Genomic DNA, 13773 nt, shown 5'->3' with positions numbered 1-13773 from the left:
CCCTGAAACCCTGAAAAATGCTGTGCTTCTTAATTACTTCCTTTTTCTTTTATTTTTTTTTTAAACACAGGAATGAGTACTACCCAGCAGATTCATTAGTGGCTCCATCTCAGGATCTTAGAAAGAAAACTAGTGGTACAGTAGCAGCAAAAGAAATATCTGGTGAAGAGGTAAATGATGTTGCTATGGAGGAGGAGGAGGAAGAAGAAAAGGAAGAAGGGGAACCAATTACAATCGGACTACCAAAAAAGAAAACAAGAAGAGCTGCTGCTAAGTAAGTGTTTTTAGTTTTCCCTTTGTAGTGCTTTCACAGACAGACAGATTCAGCAGCTCATGTTGAGATGAAAGCTGTGTTTGTATTTATATTCCTTTTTCTTCTTTTACTTGCACGTCATAATTTTTCAGTGGATTATAAGCACTTTAGAGTAAGAAACTGTGCCTGCACAGTACTAAACATCTGAAGACCCTGCCCAGATTTTTTCATTATCTCATTAACTGCTAACAGTTTGTGGTTTGTGTTACTTTAAGCAAAAATTATGTGGTATTGTGAAGCATTTGGAGGCCTTTGTACCTGCATTCTCCTGGCTTCTCTGTGTATCTGTTGGTCGTTTAAAACCATGGGCATTCCCAAGCACTTTGAAAAATTAGCTTTTCATTTAGGTATTTTAATACTTGGATTCTACTGTTGCATACCTGCTATATTAATAAATCTTGGTCTTGGCAGTCTTTGGGACAAAGATTTTTATTTGGTGGTGTGTTAGACTGAAACTACATGCTGTTGAAATGACACTGTTTGCAGTGCTGAATACATGAAGAAAATGACTCTTTGTATGAATTCTCCACGATTTCTCTAATCAGAGTCTTTACCCTGATGACCTCTGTCAAATGACCATTGCATATACATCACAAAGATTTGTATTTTGCAAAGGATAGCACTTGTAATGACATAAAAGTTAAAAATGTCACCTTACATGTTGGAACATGATGTGTATTTGATGTGTAACCTGAATTGTCATCTAATCCCAGGTGTTTTGTAGGTGTTTCATTTTATTCAGAGATTCTGACTTGTATCTGCAAATTAGCAGCAATTAAAATACAGTGACAGTCCAAGATCTTTTTTTTCCCCCAACCTCCATCTCAAAATGCCCATGTGGAAACATTAGTTCCTGGTAGCAATGATAAAAGCATAAAAGATTTACTGGACACGTGTTAATGAGTTCTGAAGTGACCTTCCTTCATCTTTGCCCTGGATACTCTGTGCAGTCAGGCCCGTGCTGTGGTAGGGGAGCCCCCGTGGGGCTGCTTCAGGTCTGGCTGAGTCAGCAGGAGGACCCAGACCTGCCCCAAACTCAGTGTGGGGTTGCTGGATGGCATCTTATCCTTTGGCTGAGCAGAGCCATGGAGGAGGGTGGCCCAGCTAAGTGTCTGGAGAATTCGGTGTCAACTACCATGGGGAGCAGCTGGATGAGGGCAGCTTCTGCCAGCCCCACGTGCGCTAGAGGAGATCTCACACCTTCCTTATCCTGGTCACCTACTTTCCCTCCCACAAAGTGGAGGTTGGGGCAGATGTGGAGTGATACAGACACCTCTAGAGGAACTGGCTGCCATCTATGCTTGCAGCCCAGTGTAAGTCCAGCACAGTCTGTGGCTAAAGGCAGCCCATCATATTGATAGGAGTGAAATGGGCACCAGTTAAGGACGGGTGAATAAAGAAAGAGGTAAATCGACCTGTTTGGTGTTCCAGGCTGGGCTGGCAGAGAGAAGTAAGCTGCATTCTGACTGTTTGTATTCCGTTCTCACAAAAAGCTGAACCCATCTAGTGCTACGGAGGAAATGTCCTTCTCTGTGCAGTGGAGTGACATTTGGAAGGAGCTGCTTAAAAGAGGGATTAAGATACCTCTTACTGTGTCTTTGAAATGGAGACCTGTAGACTTAGGAACCTCTTGTGTTGTTTTTTGTTTTTTTAATATCTTGTTAATAAAAGTTCACAATTTGTTTATGACAATGCAAGCTTGTCTCTTCTGGTCATTTTAAAATATAATTGTTTTCTTTTGTTTTACAGGCAACTAATAGCCCACTTACAAGTTTTCTCTAAATTCTCGAATCCTCGTGCATTGTATCTGGAGCAGAAGTTGTACGCATTATATACCCAGGTGATGCTGTGTGCTGGCTTTTAGAATTAATGCGAGTAAAAAAGGTTCTTGTTTGAATACAGTGTCTGAGACTGCAGAAACCTGTCATTTTGTGAACGCAGCCATGATAGCTGAAAAAGGGGCTGTCCTTGAGAGGGCTTTTCCTAGCAGGCTTCACTGGAAATGAGCCCCTTTAGCAAAGACCTGCTTGAGATGCCTGGTTTAGTTTGTCAGGAGAGGCTCATGCAAACAGATCTGGCAGCAGACAAGTCTTCCTTGGCAAAGTGGAGATCTGAGTGGCTGTAGAGGGAGTCTGTTCCACTTGCACAGCAAGATCTGAAAGAGGATTTTGAATCCAAGCTTGGGGAAGACCTGAGGAGATTTGTCCTTGTTGTACAGTGTTGTGTCTACAAAGAGTATGGTCAGTGTGAGCAGCGAATCTTTTTGCATCAAAAAAAAAAAAAAAAGAAAACAATTTCTTCTTGAAGAATATTCAGTTTGATAAGATGCCTTTTGAGGGATTTCCCTGAAGGAATTGTCAAAAATATGACTCTGAAGAGAGATTCTACGTCTTTATCCTACACTCCTTAAAGGGTATTTTATTAATTTGACTGGGTTTTGTTGGTTCCTGATTTGTGGATTTGTTCAGATCATTGGGTTTTGCTCTAATTGTTCCCAGTTTGTGCTCTCTGAGGCTGTGGTCAGTGGGCTGTAGAACTGTTTTAAATGGTACAAACCCATTAGTTCCCTGGGTTTCACCAGGTACCCAGTGTGAGAGCTGGAAGGTCCATTCGCTAGTCCCCGAATTTGAGAATGTTGCAGTTTTGCTTAGGAAAAGAGTTGGTCTCTGTGTTTCCTTGCCCATATTCTTAGGAAAATATGGAACAGGTGTGTACAGGTCAAAACAGTGTGTGAAGAGACTTTGCGCATCACGTCTTCTGTATGAGTATTTTATGTTTGTCACAGGAAAGAATACGGTTGTCTTGGGATGATTTGGGTAATCTGCTTTTTAATCCTGTCTTCCCTGATACACAACTGATAACTGGCTCTGGAGGTTGGAAACACAAGCTGGCAGTGATCCGAAATACAATTATGAAAAGCCAAATATTATAACTGTCCTATGTAGATGGGGGGAAAAGTATATATGAACTACCAGCAACTGTGTCTGCTTTTTATGAATGACAGTTGTGTATTTGCATCTTGGCTTTATATTGGCAACATGTATATTCTGTTTCCATGTTGATAAGTCAGTCCAAAACCTACTTGAGCTTGGAGCCTTTGGGTTGTTTCACTATTTTCAGTAAGCACTTCTGTCTTCTAGATAGGGACTAATTTGCTTTCTTTTGTCATTTGCAGTTACTGTCCCATCAAGACCAGAATGTACAGAGAATAGCTCTTGACTGTCTAATGACATACAAGCATCCTCACTTACTGCCATACAGGTAAAAGCTTTTATTTTAGCATCTGTGAATGAGCCTGGTGTCATATCAGAAGCCTGCTTAGAGTCAGTTGCCTTGACGAGAAAGCCATTTCTTTATTTGTTGGAAACATATGTATAAATTTTAGTTTTAGCCAGCTGTATATTTCCTCTCTAAAACAGGAAACAAGGTCTTGAGGTTGGTCAGTGTTTCTTCTTTTTTTTTTTTTTCTTTTTTTTTTTTCTTTTTTTTCATTCTGTCCCAGAATAGTGTGTGCTTAGTAGTTGCATCACTTTCAAAGATGACTCTTGTATTGATGATTTATAGCTACTCAGAGAAAGTGACAACATAAAGCTGTAGTTTGTGGTTAAATGATCTCTTCAGAATGTGTCTAGGAGGTACTTGCCTACATAATTAGCTTGAACTTCCGGGTTATTTTGATATTTTTGATAAAAGTGTGGAAACATAGTTCTTTAATATTTTATATACAGCATAGATTAGGTAGGTAAGTAATTATAGATGTGTGTGTGTGTGTCTGTTTGTTTTTATAAACTCTACCTGCCCTTGAGTAATATTTATTGCTCTCAGGGAGAACTTGCAAAGGCTACTGGAGGACAAGAGTTTTAAAGAAGAGATAGTCCATTTCAGTATTTCTGAGGAGACTGCAGTAGTAAAAATGGAGCATCGACCAGATCTCATCCCTGTTCTTATGAGGTGTGTCATGGAGTGTGGATTTAAAAGTTTCACATCAAAGTACCATGAGCAGAGATGTAATGCTGCTGTATTTTAAACAGTTGAGTTAAACCTATGGTTAACAGTATAGTTTGATGACTTAGTGTGTGATGTTCTGTATGGTTTTGTTATTAACGCATTTATGAAATGTATTGTGCAAATTATGTTTTCTTTAAAAATAATATTTTGGTAAATACCGTTTGTGCTAAGGCTTACAGAGAACTGTGGGAACATTTCAGTTCACTGAGTATTGCCACTTAGTGTTATTGAGATACAGTGATACAAGTTGTCATGCAGATAACTAGTTTTATACCTGAAGCCCCTAGCAAAGCTTCCCTTGTAGTAGCAGAAGCTGATGTTTCACTGGGATGTTTTTGGGCAATGTGTAGTAATTCTGTGGAGATCCTGAAGGATGGGACTTGCACTCAGCTTGTTCTCACTAGAGAATATCTTTAAATGGAGTTTCTCCTGCAGAATAAGAGTCTAGGAAACAGATGGCTTGCTGAAAGCTAATGCAACATCTTTTTGGCTCTTAAAGAATTCTGTATGGCAGAATGAGAAACAAAACAGGGACCAAAACGCAGGGCAAGTCTTCAGCAAGCACTCGCATGTCAATTGTTCTGCGATTTCTTGCCGGCTCCCTGCCAGAAGAGATACGGATGTTCTTGGATCTGCTCTTTGAAGCTGTGAAGCAATTCAATAATGGTAGGTACAGCTGGTAGAACGTGGGGGTGTGATATTTCCTGACCTGTAAAGATGTGGGAGGATAAATACGCTTAGTACTGTTATGTGTGTCATTGCCTTGGAAGGATGAAAGGATGGAAATAAACTTCTGATAAGGATGGGAATTCCCTTGAGCTTGTCCATAGAAAGCAGAATTGCTCTGTTTTATGGGTTCAAGGCCAAAAAAGCAGAACGACTTGCCAGGCTTGTGCAAGAAAGCTGTAGCAGGCCACGAAAGAGCAATCACTGGTGTTGTAGCCTTTGTATGATGGCAATAAACAGGGGTTGTAAAGTCCTCTGATACTGTAGCAGTAGGAAATGTTGGTGTCAGAGGGAGATGGAGTCTCAGAGCTTTCCTTATTTAAAAAGCTGAATGTGAGGGTCTGTAATTTAGGACCAGATTATACTATTTTTCATTGAAAATTATTTTCAGTAGTGGTTATCTTCATGGTGCTTCTCTAGATAATTTGTTGTCTCTGCCTGTCGCAGGGCCTTGCCAGACTGCAGTGCTTCGAAGTATGTCGGAGCTGGATTTAGCTAAAGTCCTGCCTCTTGGACGTCAGCATAGCCTCTTCAATGGTCTCGAAGTTGTGTTGAAGAACATGGGACATTTGATCCGCCAGTACCTGCCTGAAATTCTACAGATTCTGCTCTGCATGACAGCTGTGGTGTCCTGCATCCTCCAGCAAAGAGAAAAGGTACAATGTACACAAGCAGTTTACAAACAAACATGGAGATTAAATTCCTTTCCCTTCTCTTCCCCTTAGCTTGCACAATTACACACATCTTCACTGGTTCAGGTAAAGCTAAGTTTAATGCTAGCATGGAGTGGAGCTTAGTGATTAGGTGTCTGTCAAAATAAGAGGCCAGTGATATTTGACTGAAAGTGCTACAGGGCTCAGGCAGTGTAGGTGGACTTCATGTATTTAGAAAGCTACTTTGGACTGCATTTTTGGTTTTGAGTTACTGAAGAGAGAGTTGAAGGTGATCTCTGTGCATTGCTACCTGCCTGCTCTGTGGAGAGACAGGCATGAAGGCAAGCTAAATGACTTGTTCTAAAGACATAAGATCTTATGGCTGGAAGTCAAAGTTGCCCTTAAAGATTTGATTTCTTGGCTGCAAGGGTAAACTTGAGGGAAGAAGAGGATTTGAAGTTCTTTGCCTGAGGACTTTAGAGCAAAATTTGTCTTTGAGGTGTCTTGTTGCACTGCTAGACCCCAGGGGAGCTCAGCATTGTGGATGGTCACACTGATTATCTATAGTGATGGTCTCCTGTCGTGGGACACAGGGAGAGCTTGGCTACCAGCCATGCTTTCAGCACACTAGAAGCATGTTCAGCTCTGCATCAGGAGTAGTCATGCTAATCCAGTGTCACAATTTGGGTCTCAGCCAGGTATCTGCAGAGCACTGCCAGTGTTTTTTCTTCCCTTGCTGTGCAATGGCTCTACATGCAGAAAGGGTCAGGTGAGGAGAACATTCTGTTAAAAATTGGCTGCAGCTAAAGATGGGGTATGTTGGTTTACTGCTGCCCTGTACCCAGGAGAGCAGCACAGAAGTCCCTGAGCTGTAGCCCGAGGGTTCTTGTGCCAGCTTTTTCGAACACTGTGACACTGAGCCAGGCTTTTCTGTCTTTTTGGAACCAGTGCCTTTGTCAGACTTCGATGCAAATAGGAAAAGGAAAGCTCAAGTTTGGTCCAGTGCAGAGTCCGATCATGTATTGGTGTGAAACAAGCAAACTGCACAGTCATCATCACTGCGGTGTTGAAACGAATGATGACAGACCGAGCAAGTGGTTTGTTGAAAGGAATTATGTGATGATAGACTGAGTAAATGGTGTTAGGTAATGAATGTTTTGTCACCATGCGCCTGTGCTCTTGCCAAGACCTGTCTGCGAGCACTCGAGGTTAGAAATTGCCTTGAAAACAATCCATCAGACAAGGCAAGCGCGTGCAGTTAGGTGGCATCCAAGGTCCCATAGTTGCCTGCAGGCTTCAGAGAACCTGGTAACTGTCCCCATTTAAGAAGGGGATGAGCAAATTTTAGGACAGCAGCATCCCATAGTCTGACTTAAGCAATGGATTGCAGGTGCCTACATGTTCCAAGCTGGGAAAGGAGTTTTAAAATCTGATTAATTCATTGCTAGGATAGTCACATTTTGCCAGGGTTACTGGTGGTAATCCTGTCATCATGTAATGTGTGGAGTGGCAGTCAGTCACTGGTCTGAACTTAATTTAGCACTTCATTACCCCGTGAGATGTTAAAAGCTCAAGGAAAAGTGTGAGAAATCTGTTTATCTTGGCTAATGATTAGAAGACATTCTTGGAGTTTGAGAGTAATTTATTTCAGGCTGATACTGTCTAGAGAGTTAAACATCAACCTTGACTATTTTATCCCAAGTTATTAATTTACCATTTCCTACTGATTGTGTTCCTTATTGAGTTCCTTTGCCCTCTTAAAGACTTGATTTCAGAGGACGGCTCTTATGGGTAGTGGGAGACCAAAGTTATTTTGCTTGGATGTCACCATTAGCAACAGCAGCCTGGTTTGTGCTTTCTTTGGCCCTTCAAGCAGCTCATTTGCTTCCTGGAAGCTGATTGCACACCATAAGTACACGTTCAGCACAGGGTGGGGGTCCTGGGCAAAGAGCACATTTACTTCCTTTCCCACCATGTCCTCTTTGTCTTTTTAGCTGTGTTTTTGGGTGCAAAGGGAGTATAGAAGTATATGGCAAGGGTAGTGTCTTCGGAAGTCTCTAGGTACATCAAATTAAAAAGTCATGACGTTTGTCAGTGAGGTTTGACACCAAAGCTGCTTTGCAAAATAACAGATACAAGTGTTTATTCTGTGTGATGGATCATGATATGTACTGGAGACCTGAAGAACCCAAAATATTGCTCCAGTCTTGGAGAGCAGCCTTTATTTGCTCTGATATAGCTCTGTTTCTGAGACAGGAGTTCAGTACCTCTGCACTGTGAAGCTATCTCATGTGTTTGTGCTGTGAGCTGCATTGCACACTATGAAAATAATTTAGGTTACTCAAGGCAAGACTCAGAATGCAGCAGTGCATGAATAACTTCATGATTAGCTCTGTGGCTGATTTCCCTTGCTGAAATGTTTTCCTCAAGAAAGGCTGTGGAACGTAACCACTAAATGTGTACAGGAAGCATCCTCCTGTAACCAAATGCTGTACTCCCCTGCATGCTGTTGGAGGAGGTGATTCACATCCTTGCCTTCTCTATTCCTCCCCGTCTCCTTGTCTGCTGATTTCTTTTCTTCCCAGTAGATCTCAGTGTGCAAAGTACAAATTTGCTTTCAAGAGCTGATTTGGGTCCTCTCCTGTGTAAAACAGAATTATTTAAAGTGTCAAGGCTGGAAATGTAACTGTGGTGTAGCTTTCTGCATTTTGTACAAAAAGGGCAAATGCTATTTCAAACCTGTCAGCATGAATTTTCATGAGTTGAGAGAGTCCTGTGTAACTGACTCAGTGCAGGTAAAGGGACCTCTTAGAAAAAATTAGGTCAGCTGTGAGAGGTAGATTGCTGCTGTGAACAACTTACAGGAGAAAACAGAACGTCATTGTGATAGTTCCAGCAAAGGTTGTATCTGTGGTCAGTGAACTACTGTATTTAATTTCAGAGTCAGTAGTTAGTAGTTGTTCTGCAAAGGTCTTACTGGAGGAGTTTTTGTTTCCCTTTTACAGGTCCAACCTAGATTGATTAATCCACTGAAGAATTTGAGACGTCTTGGACTCAAGCTTGTGGGGGAGTTTTTTTCTGATTATGAGACCTACAGCTTTAGTGTGGATGAGATTGATGCAGTTTTTCATGCAGTGGTGTGGCCTCAGGTAAGTATTTCTTGTTCTTCCAAGCAGCTTGTGTGTAACATGTACTGTGCAGAGAACTTCAGCTGCACTGGAGTCCATCATGTCAACTATGTCTGTCATAAGATTGGACGTGGCCTCAGACAGATTCTGGCATTCTGATGTGTCTGTGCAAGGCAAGTTTCTTGAATCATAGAATGGTTTGGGTTGGAAGGGACCTTTGAAGGTCATCTAGTCCAACCCCCCTGCCATGAGCAGAGACATCTTCAACTAGATCAGGTTGCTCAGAGCCCTATCCAGCCTGGCCTGGAATGTTTGCCGGGATGGGGCATCTACCAGCTCTCTGGGCAACCTGTTCAAGTGTTTCACCACCCTCATTCTTGGCTCATGTCAGATTACTATTGGAATAATCAAGTCACAGGCTAAAGTAGAAATAAATTCATCTGGATAAAACAAATGCCATTTCTTTGTTCTTTAACCACAGGAGTAGCCTTCTTCCCTGGATGCTTCAGAGAAACAAAATAATACTAGTCACTTTTAGGTGCACTTTGCTACTTTTCTGTGTGACAGTTATTGAGCCTGTAGTAGGGGACTGCAGGAACAAATGCTGCTGCAGGAAAGAAAGGACCCAGCAGGACCTGTCAGTGGGCTGTGAGCTCTTGTGCCTGCCTGCTGGGAGTCCTGTGTGAGCACAGCAAAAAAGCAGAGGGTTGTGGCCTTCATCAGAGAAATTCAGGTCATTTGACTCAGGAAAATGCACCATTGTGAAAGGATGAGAGAACACACAGTATTTAAAATGAAACTGTGCTGGCTGTGTCAGTTGCACTGGGCTCTGAGGTTATCAGGGAATGCGTGTACCAACTGTGGGTTGTCTCTGCTCTAAAGGCAGTTGCCTCCACACAATGGGTGACTGAGCAAGATGGGCTGAGTTCAACAGAGCTCTTCCACTGAGGCTTTTGAAGTAACCAAATGTCCAACTTCCTTGCAGCAGAAAAGCTGTCAAAGAGCACCAGGAGCAACTGCTGTCATCTGTGAAACCCCAGATTTGCTGCCCTAGACTTTGTGTTTGTTTATTCCTACTTTGTTTCTCTGCTCTACCAGTAACAATACCTGTAGTACATGTACGTGGACAAACAGTACATAAAGTAGTTTCAGGCAGTGCACGTAGCTCTGTATTTCACTGGCCTGAGCAACAGGGGGTTATATGTTGCTGGTTTGTCCATGGAGTCTTTTGAAGGCCAGGGTGCCACATGTGCCAGGCAGTGTGCGTTTACTGCAGTCCCAGAGCAGTTCAAGCACGTGGTTTGGGCTTTAAGTCAGCAAAACACTTAATGCTTTCAGGAAGCATTGTGTTTGGAAACACTGAGTAAATCTGAACAAGATGTAAAAATGTTGTTAAATAGTTAGAGTTCCTGTTGTCCTTATAGATGTCAGGAAGACAGCTGGTTTTGGAGCTTGGGTGCAAGTACAATCCAGAAGCTCCCTCTAGAGGGAGCCCCATGAAGATCTGGTTTTGGCAGAAGAATTGTTTGACTTTTGTGCTTTCCTTTTTCTTAAGGCTGTGGAACTGAGGTGTTTAAAACTCAGGGAGAGGGAAAATCGTTTTAAGCTTGTTGTACTTGGAAATGGAGCTTGCTGCTCTTCATACCCCAGGAGTTTGCTGCAGAGGCTCAATATCATTAGATTGCACAGCAGCATTCCTGCAGGATTGGATTAACAGTTTACTCTTTATTGTACATCATTCAGAAAAGCTCTGTTTTACGCAGAGCAATAATATCAACAGCCTTTGGGGGCAGGAGAAGAATTTTCATGAGACCCAGGCTATGACTGTCACACCTGCCTTCTTTTCTGTTGTGCTTAGGTCTTGAGCCCAGACTGAGCTGGTCCAAAGCCCACAGGCACCATCCTGGCTATTACCCCTGAATGCACTGGAGCCTCTGCTGCCTGTGTGTTTGCTAACAGTGCCCTGCTGACAATCCAGCTGTGGTCAGGGTGGAAACCCAGCTGTGTGACTTGTGTGCAGCCCATTGAGTTGTGGAGTGGCAGCGAGGAGAGAGCCAGACCTTTACACTGTGTCTCTTTTGCCTGGATCCAGTCATGTGAAGGAGCAGCAGCTACTGCGCGGGGCTCACACTGGGCAGCTCTTAGGTGGGGTTGTTTCAGACACAGAACCCTCTTAGGAGATCCGTTGCTGGGGTGTGATGCAGTGCTCAAGCCTCTCCCTGAGCAGAGAGGATGTTTTTCTAGCAGTGAGGCCGTGGAGACACAGAGCAGATGGTGCAACCAAGGCATAGGAAGTGTGGGAGGAGTGGGTCCTGGTGTTGTGCTTTAGATCTCGTAGGTATGTCCGGGAGAGGTTGCTAGGTCTCTGTGGCACATGTGAGGCTCCATGGGGAGCCAGTTTCAAGAGAGAGGCAAAAAATGGTAGCTGAAATGGTGTATAAATAGGAGTAAGATAATCTAAGTGTGATTCCACAAATATTGAAGAAGCTGGAAAAACAACGATGAAACTACTTTCTAAAAAAAGGTAAACTATAGGTTATAGTGAGGTCTTTGTTAGAGATGAGGTTTTTAAGTGGCTTTAACTACTCATGTTGCATTGGTATTTGATTTTTATCTCCTGTAGGTCTGCAGATTGGCTTCAGAGAGTCAGTATTCTCCAACTTTTCTGCTCAGACTTATTCACACCTGGAGTAAGAATCCCAGGTAAGTGTTCCTCTTGCAAAGAAGCACAGGTACTTCTCCTGAGTACACAAAATTCAAGAGGAGAAGAGCACACTAAGAGATTATGAATGAATAATTGTGTCAAACCCCATATTTTCCTTTTCCATTAGACTGTTATTTTTAGTGGGCTGCTTTTCCCATATATTAACAACTAAGTACATATGTAGCCCAAACCCAGCTGATGGGCAAGGACGAGGCTGAGTTGTTAGAATATGTATGTGTCTTGACCAATGACTTCTTAGTCTTGGGCGATGGGAAGTCAGTTTTACAATATATAATTTCATTCATGTTTTTTGCCTCCCTATTTTTTTTCTATTTTATGAAAGAATGTGGACAGTTTCAGCGTAGAATCTGTGACTGAGGTTCTTGTCTTGAAAATTGTAAGAGAGCTTTTTTTGAGGCAGACACCATAGGAAATTCTAGCTTGATTGTCTTGGGTCATTTTTGCCTCTTTCACAGACTCACTGCTTTTCCTTTCCTAAAGTATCCAGTGTCTGTTTTAAGACATGTTATTTGTAGGTATGAAGAACTTATATACAAACCTCTAAAAAAATTGTATTGGATCATTAGGTTATGAGCAGACTAGCAGGAAACTTAGACAAACATCTGTAGAGAAAGGGTTAGGTTTAGATGATGCTATCTTGAAGGAGGAAAAGGAACACTTGATGACCTCTGAACCTCCATTCATTCTGTCTTTCATGACACTATCATTCTGTGATATTTTTGCACTTTCTCCTTTTTTGAAGGAGAAGAGAGTCATTATTTTTTTGTATGACTTTTTGTACAAAAGCATTATGAAGTTCTGAACTTAAATTTTCAGCCAACCTTTTTTTATAATCTTTCTCTCAGGTATTTCCCCTTGCTGGCCAAGCAGAAGCCAGATCACCCAGAGTGTGATATACTGACAAATGTGTTTGCTGTGCTGTCAGCCAAGAATCTGTCTGAGGCCACATCCAGTCTTGTGATGGACATAGCTGATAGCCTTCTCAACAGCCCAGATTTTGAACCCACGGAGCAGGTTTCCAGTTTGAGCGTGACTGACTGTGTTGTCATGGTCACTGGAGACGTGACAGAAGGTATGTCCGCATAGGATTCATGAGAGGCCTGTTGGGTGCTTTGGATGGAGGAGTTAGATTTTGATGAGGTGGTCTTTGCACTGACTGAGAACACCAGGGAAGGAGAGCTCCCAGTGGCGATGGAAACATCAGTGTACAAATTTGTCTTGGCCTCAAGAACTGTGAAGTCCTGTTTGTCTAATGACTGGTGAGATCTACATTGGAGTGTTAGGGTGCTGAGCATGGAGAAATTCCTTATGAAGAAGGAAAATGTTTGTATTGTTGACCTGCTTTGTCTGTGAAGCTTTGACTGATACGGTAACTTCAAGAACTGCATTGCTGACTTCACTTCGAGTCCAACATCAACTTTTATATAAAAGCCTACTCCCCATATGCACATGGTCACGTATCACTTTGATGTTTAGTCTGTGCTCCCTGACAAGAAAGACCTGCCATTGATTTCTTTGAGTGGCAGTAGAGAGGAAGGTTGGTGTGCTGTGTTTGATGCTGCAGTTTTGCTGAAGTTTGTGTTTGATCTTTCACCTGTAACACTCCAAGGCAGTGAAAAGGAAAGCACTTATCGCTGTGCCCTTGTTATGGCAGCTTTGATTTGCACAAGAGGTCAGTGGTAGAATAAAGAAAACTACATCTATAAATGCTCCAGTCATTTAGAATACAGGTACTACCGCTGAGGAGTGTCCCTGGTACCTTTTGCGAAGCCCACACTTGCTGGGGCTGTTACTGAAATCTGTGAGAACTTTTGTACTCTCTGTGTGGTTTCTTTGGTCCCAGCTCAGACACGTATTAGACTTGGTCTCAGCAAGTGCTGGTGTGTATTCCCAGCAGCCAGCTGACCTGCACATTCTTAGCTCCTGTTAGTTTTGAAGTCCACTGGTGAAACCTCCATTGTCTGTGTTTCCCTTTTGTTTGCGGAGGATTGCATCTCCCTTCTGTTGCTTGCAGCACAGAGTTGGATGTTGCTGACTGTTGTATCCCTTACAGAGACCCTAAGCCTCGGTTGCCGCCTGGTTCTGCCTCATGTTCCTGCCATACTTCAGTACTTCAGCAAAACAATGTTAAATGTGGAGAAGGTGAAAAAGAAGAAGTATAGAGCTCAAGTCAGCAAAGAGCTGAGTATACTTTCCAAGTAAGTGATTCTTTAGAGGTTA

The 13773-nt window shown here is 42.5% G+C and overlaps 1 protein-coding gene across 1 annotated transcript in view; it reads left to right on the top strand.

Annotated features, from left to right (window-relative positions):
* UTP20 (UTP20 small subunit processome component) overlaps window positions 1–13773 on the top strand; it is a 66474-nt gene that overhangs the window by 23032 nt on the left and 29669 nt on the right. The window contains exons 22-31 of the mRNA XM_082068696.1: window positions 71–274; window positions 2063–2153; window positions 3489–3574; window positions 4139–4264; window positions 4821–4987; window positions 5495–5703; window positions 8706–8849; window positions 11452–11531; window positions 12399–12625; window positions 13607–13751. Coding sequence (XP_081924822.1) covers window positions 71–274; window positions 2063–2153; window positions 3489–3574; window positions 4139–4264; window positions 4821–4987; window positions 5495–5703; window positions 8706–8849; window positions 11452–11531; window positions 12399–12625; window positions 13607–13751 — 1479 coding nt within the window. The remainder of the gene's footprint in view (window positions 1–70; window positions 275–2062; window positions 2154–3488; window positions 3575–4138; window positions 4265–4820; window positions 4988–5494; window positions 5704–8705; window positions 8850–11451; window positions 11532–12398; window positions 12626–13606; window positions 13752–13773) is intronic.

The sequence above is a fragment of the Streptopelia decaocto genome (assembly GCF_964273445.1).
Source record: "Streptopelia decaocto genome assembly, chromosome: 1".
NCBI classification, from domain to species: domain Eukaryota; kingdom Metazoa; phylum Chordata; class Aves; order Columbiformes; family Columbidae; genus Streptopelia; species Streptopelia decaocto.
Note: the sequence above shows the minus strand (reverse complement) of the source record. Positions and strands in the feature narration are given on the sequence as shown.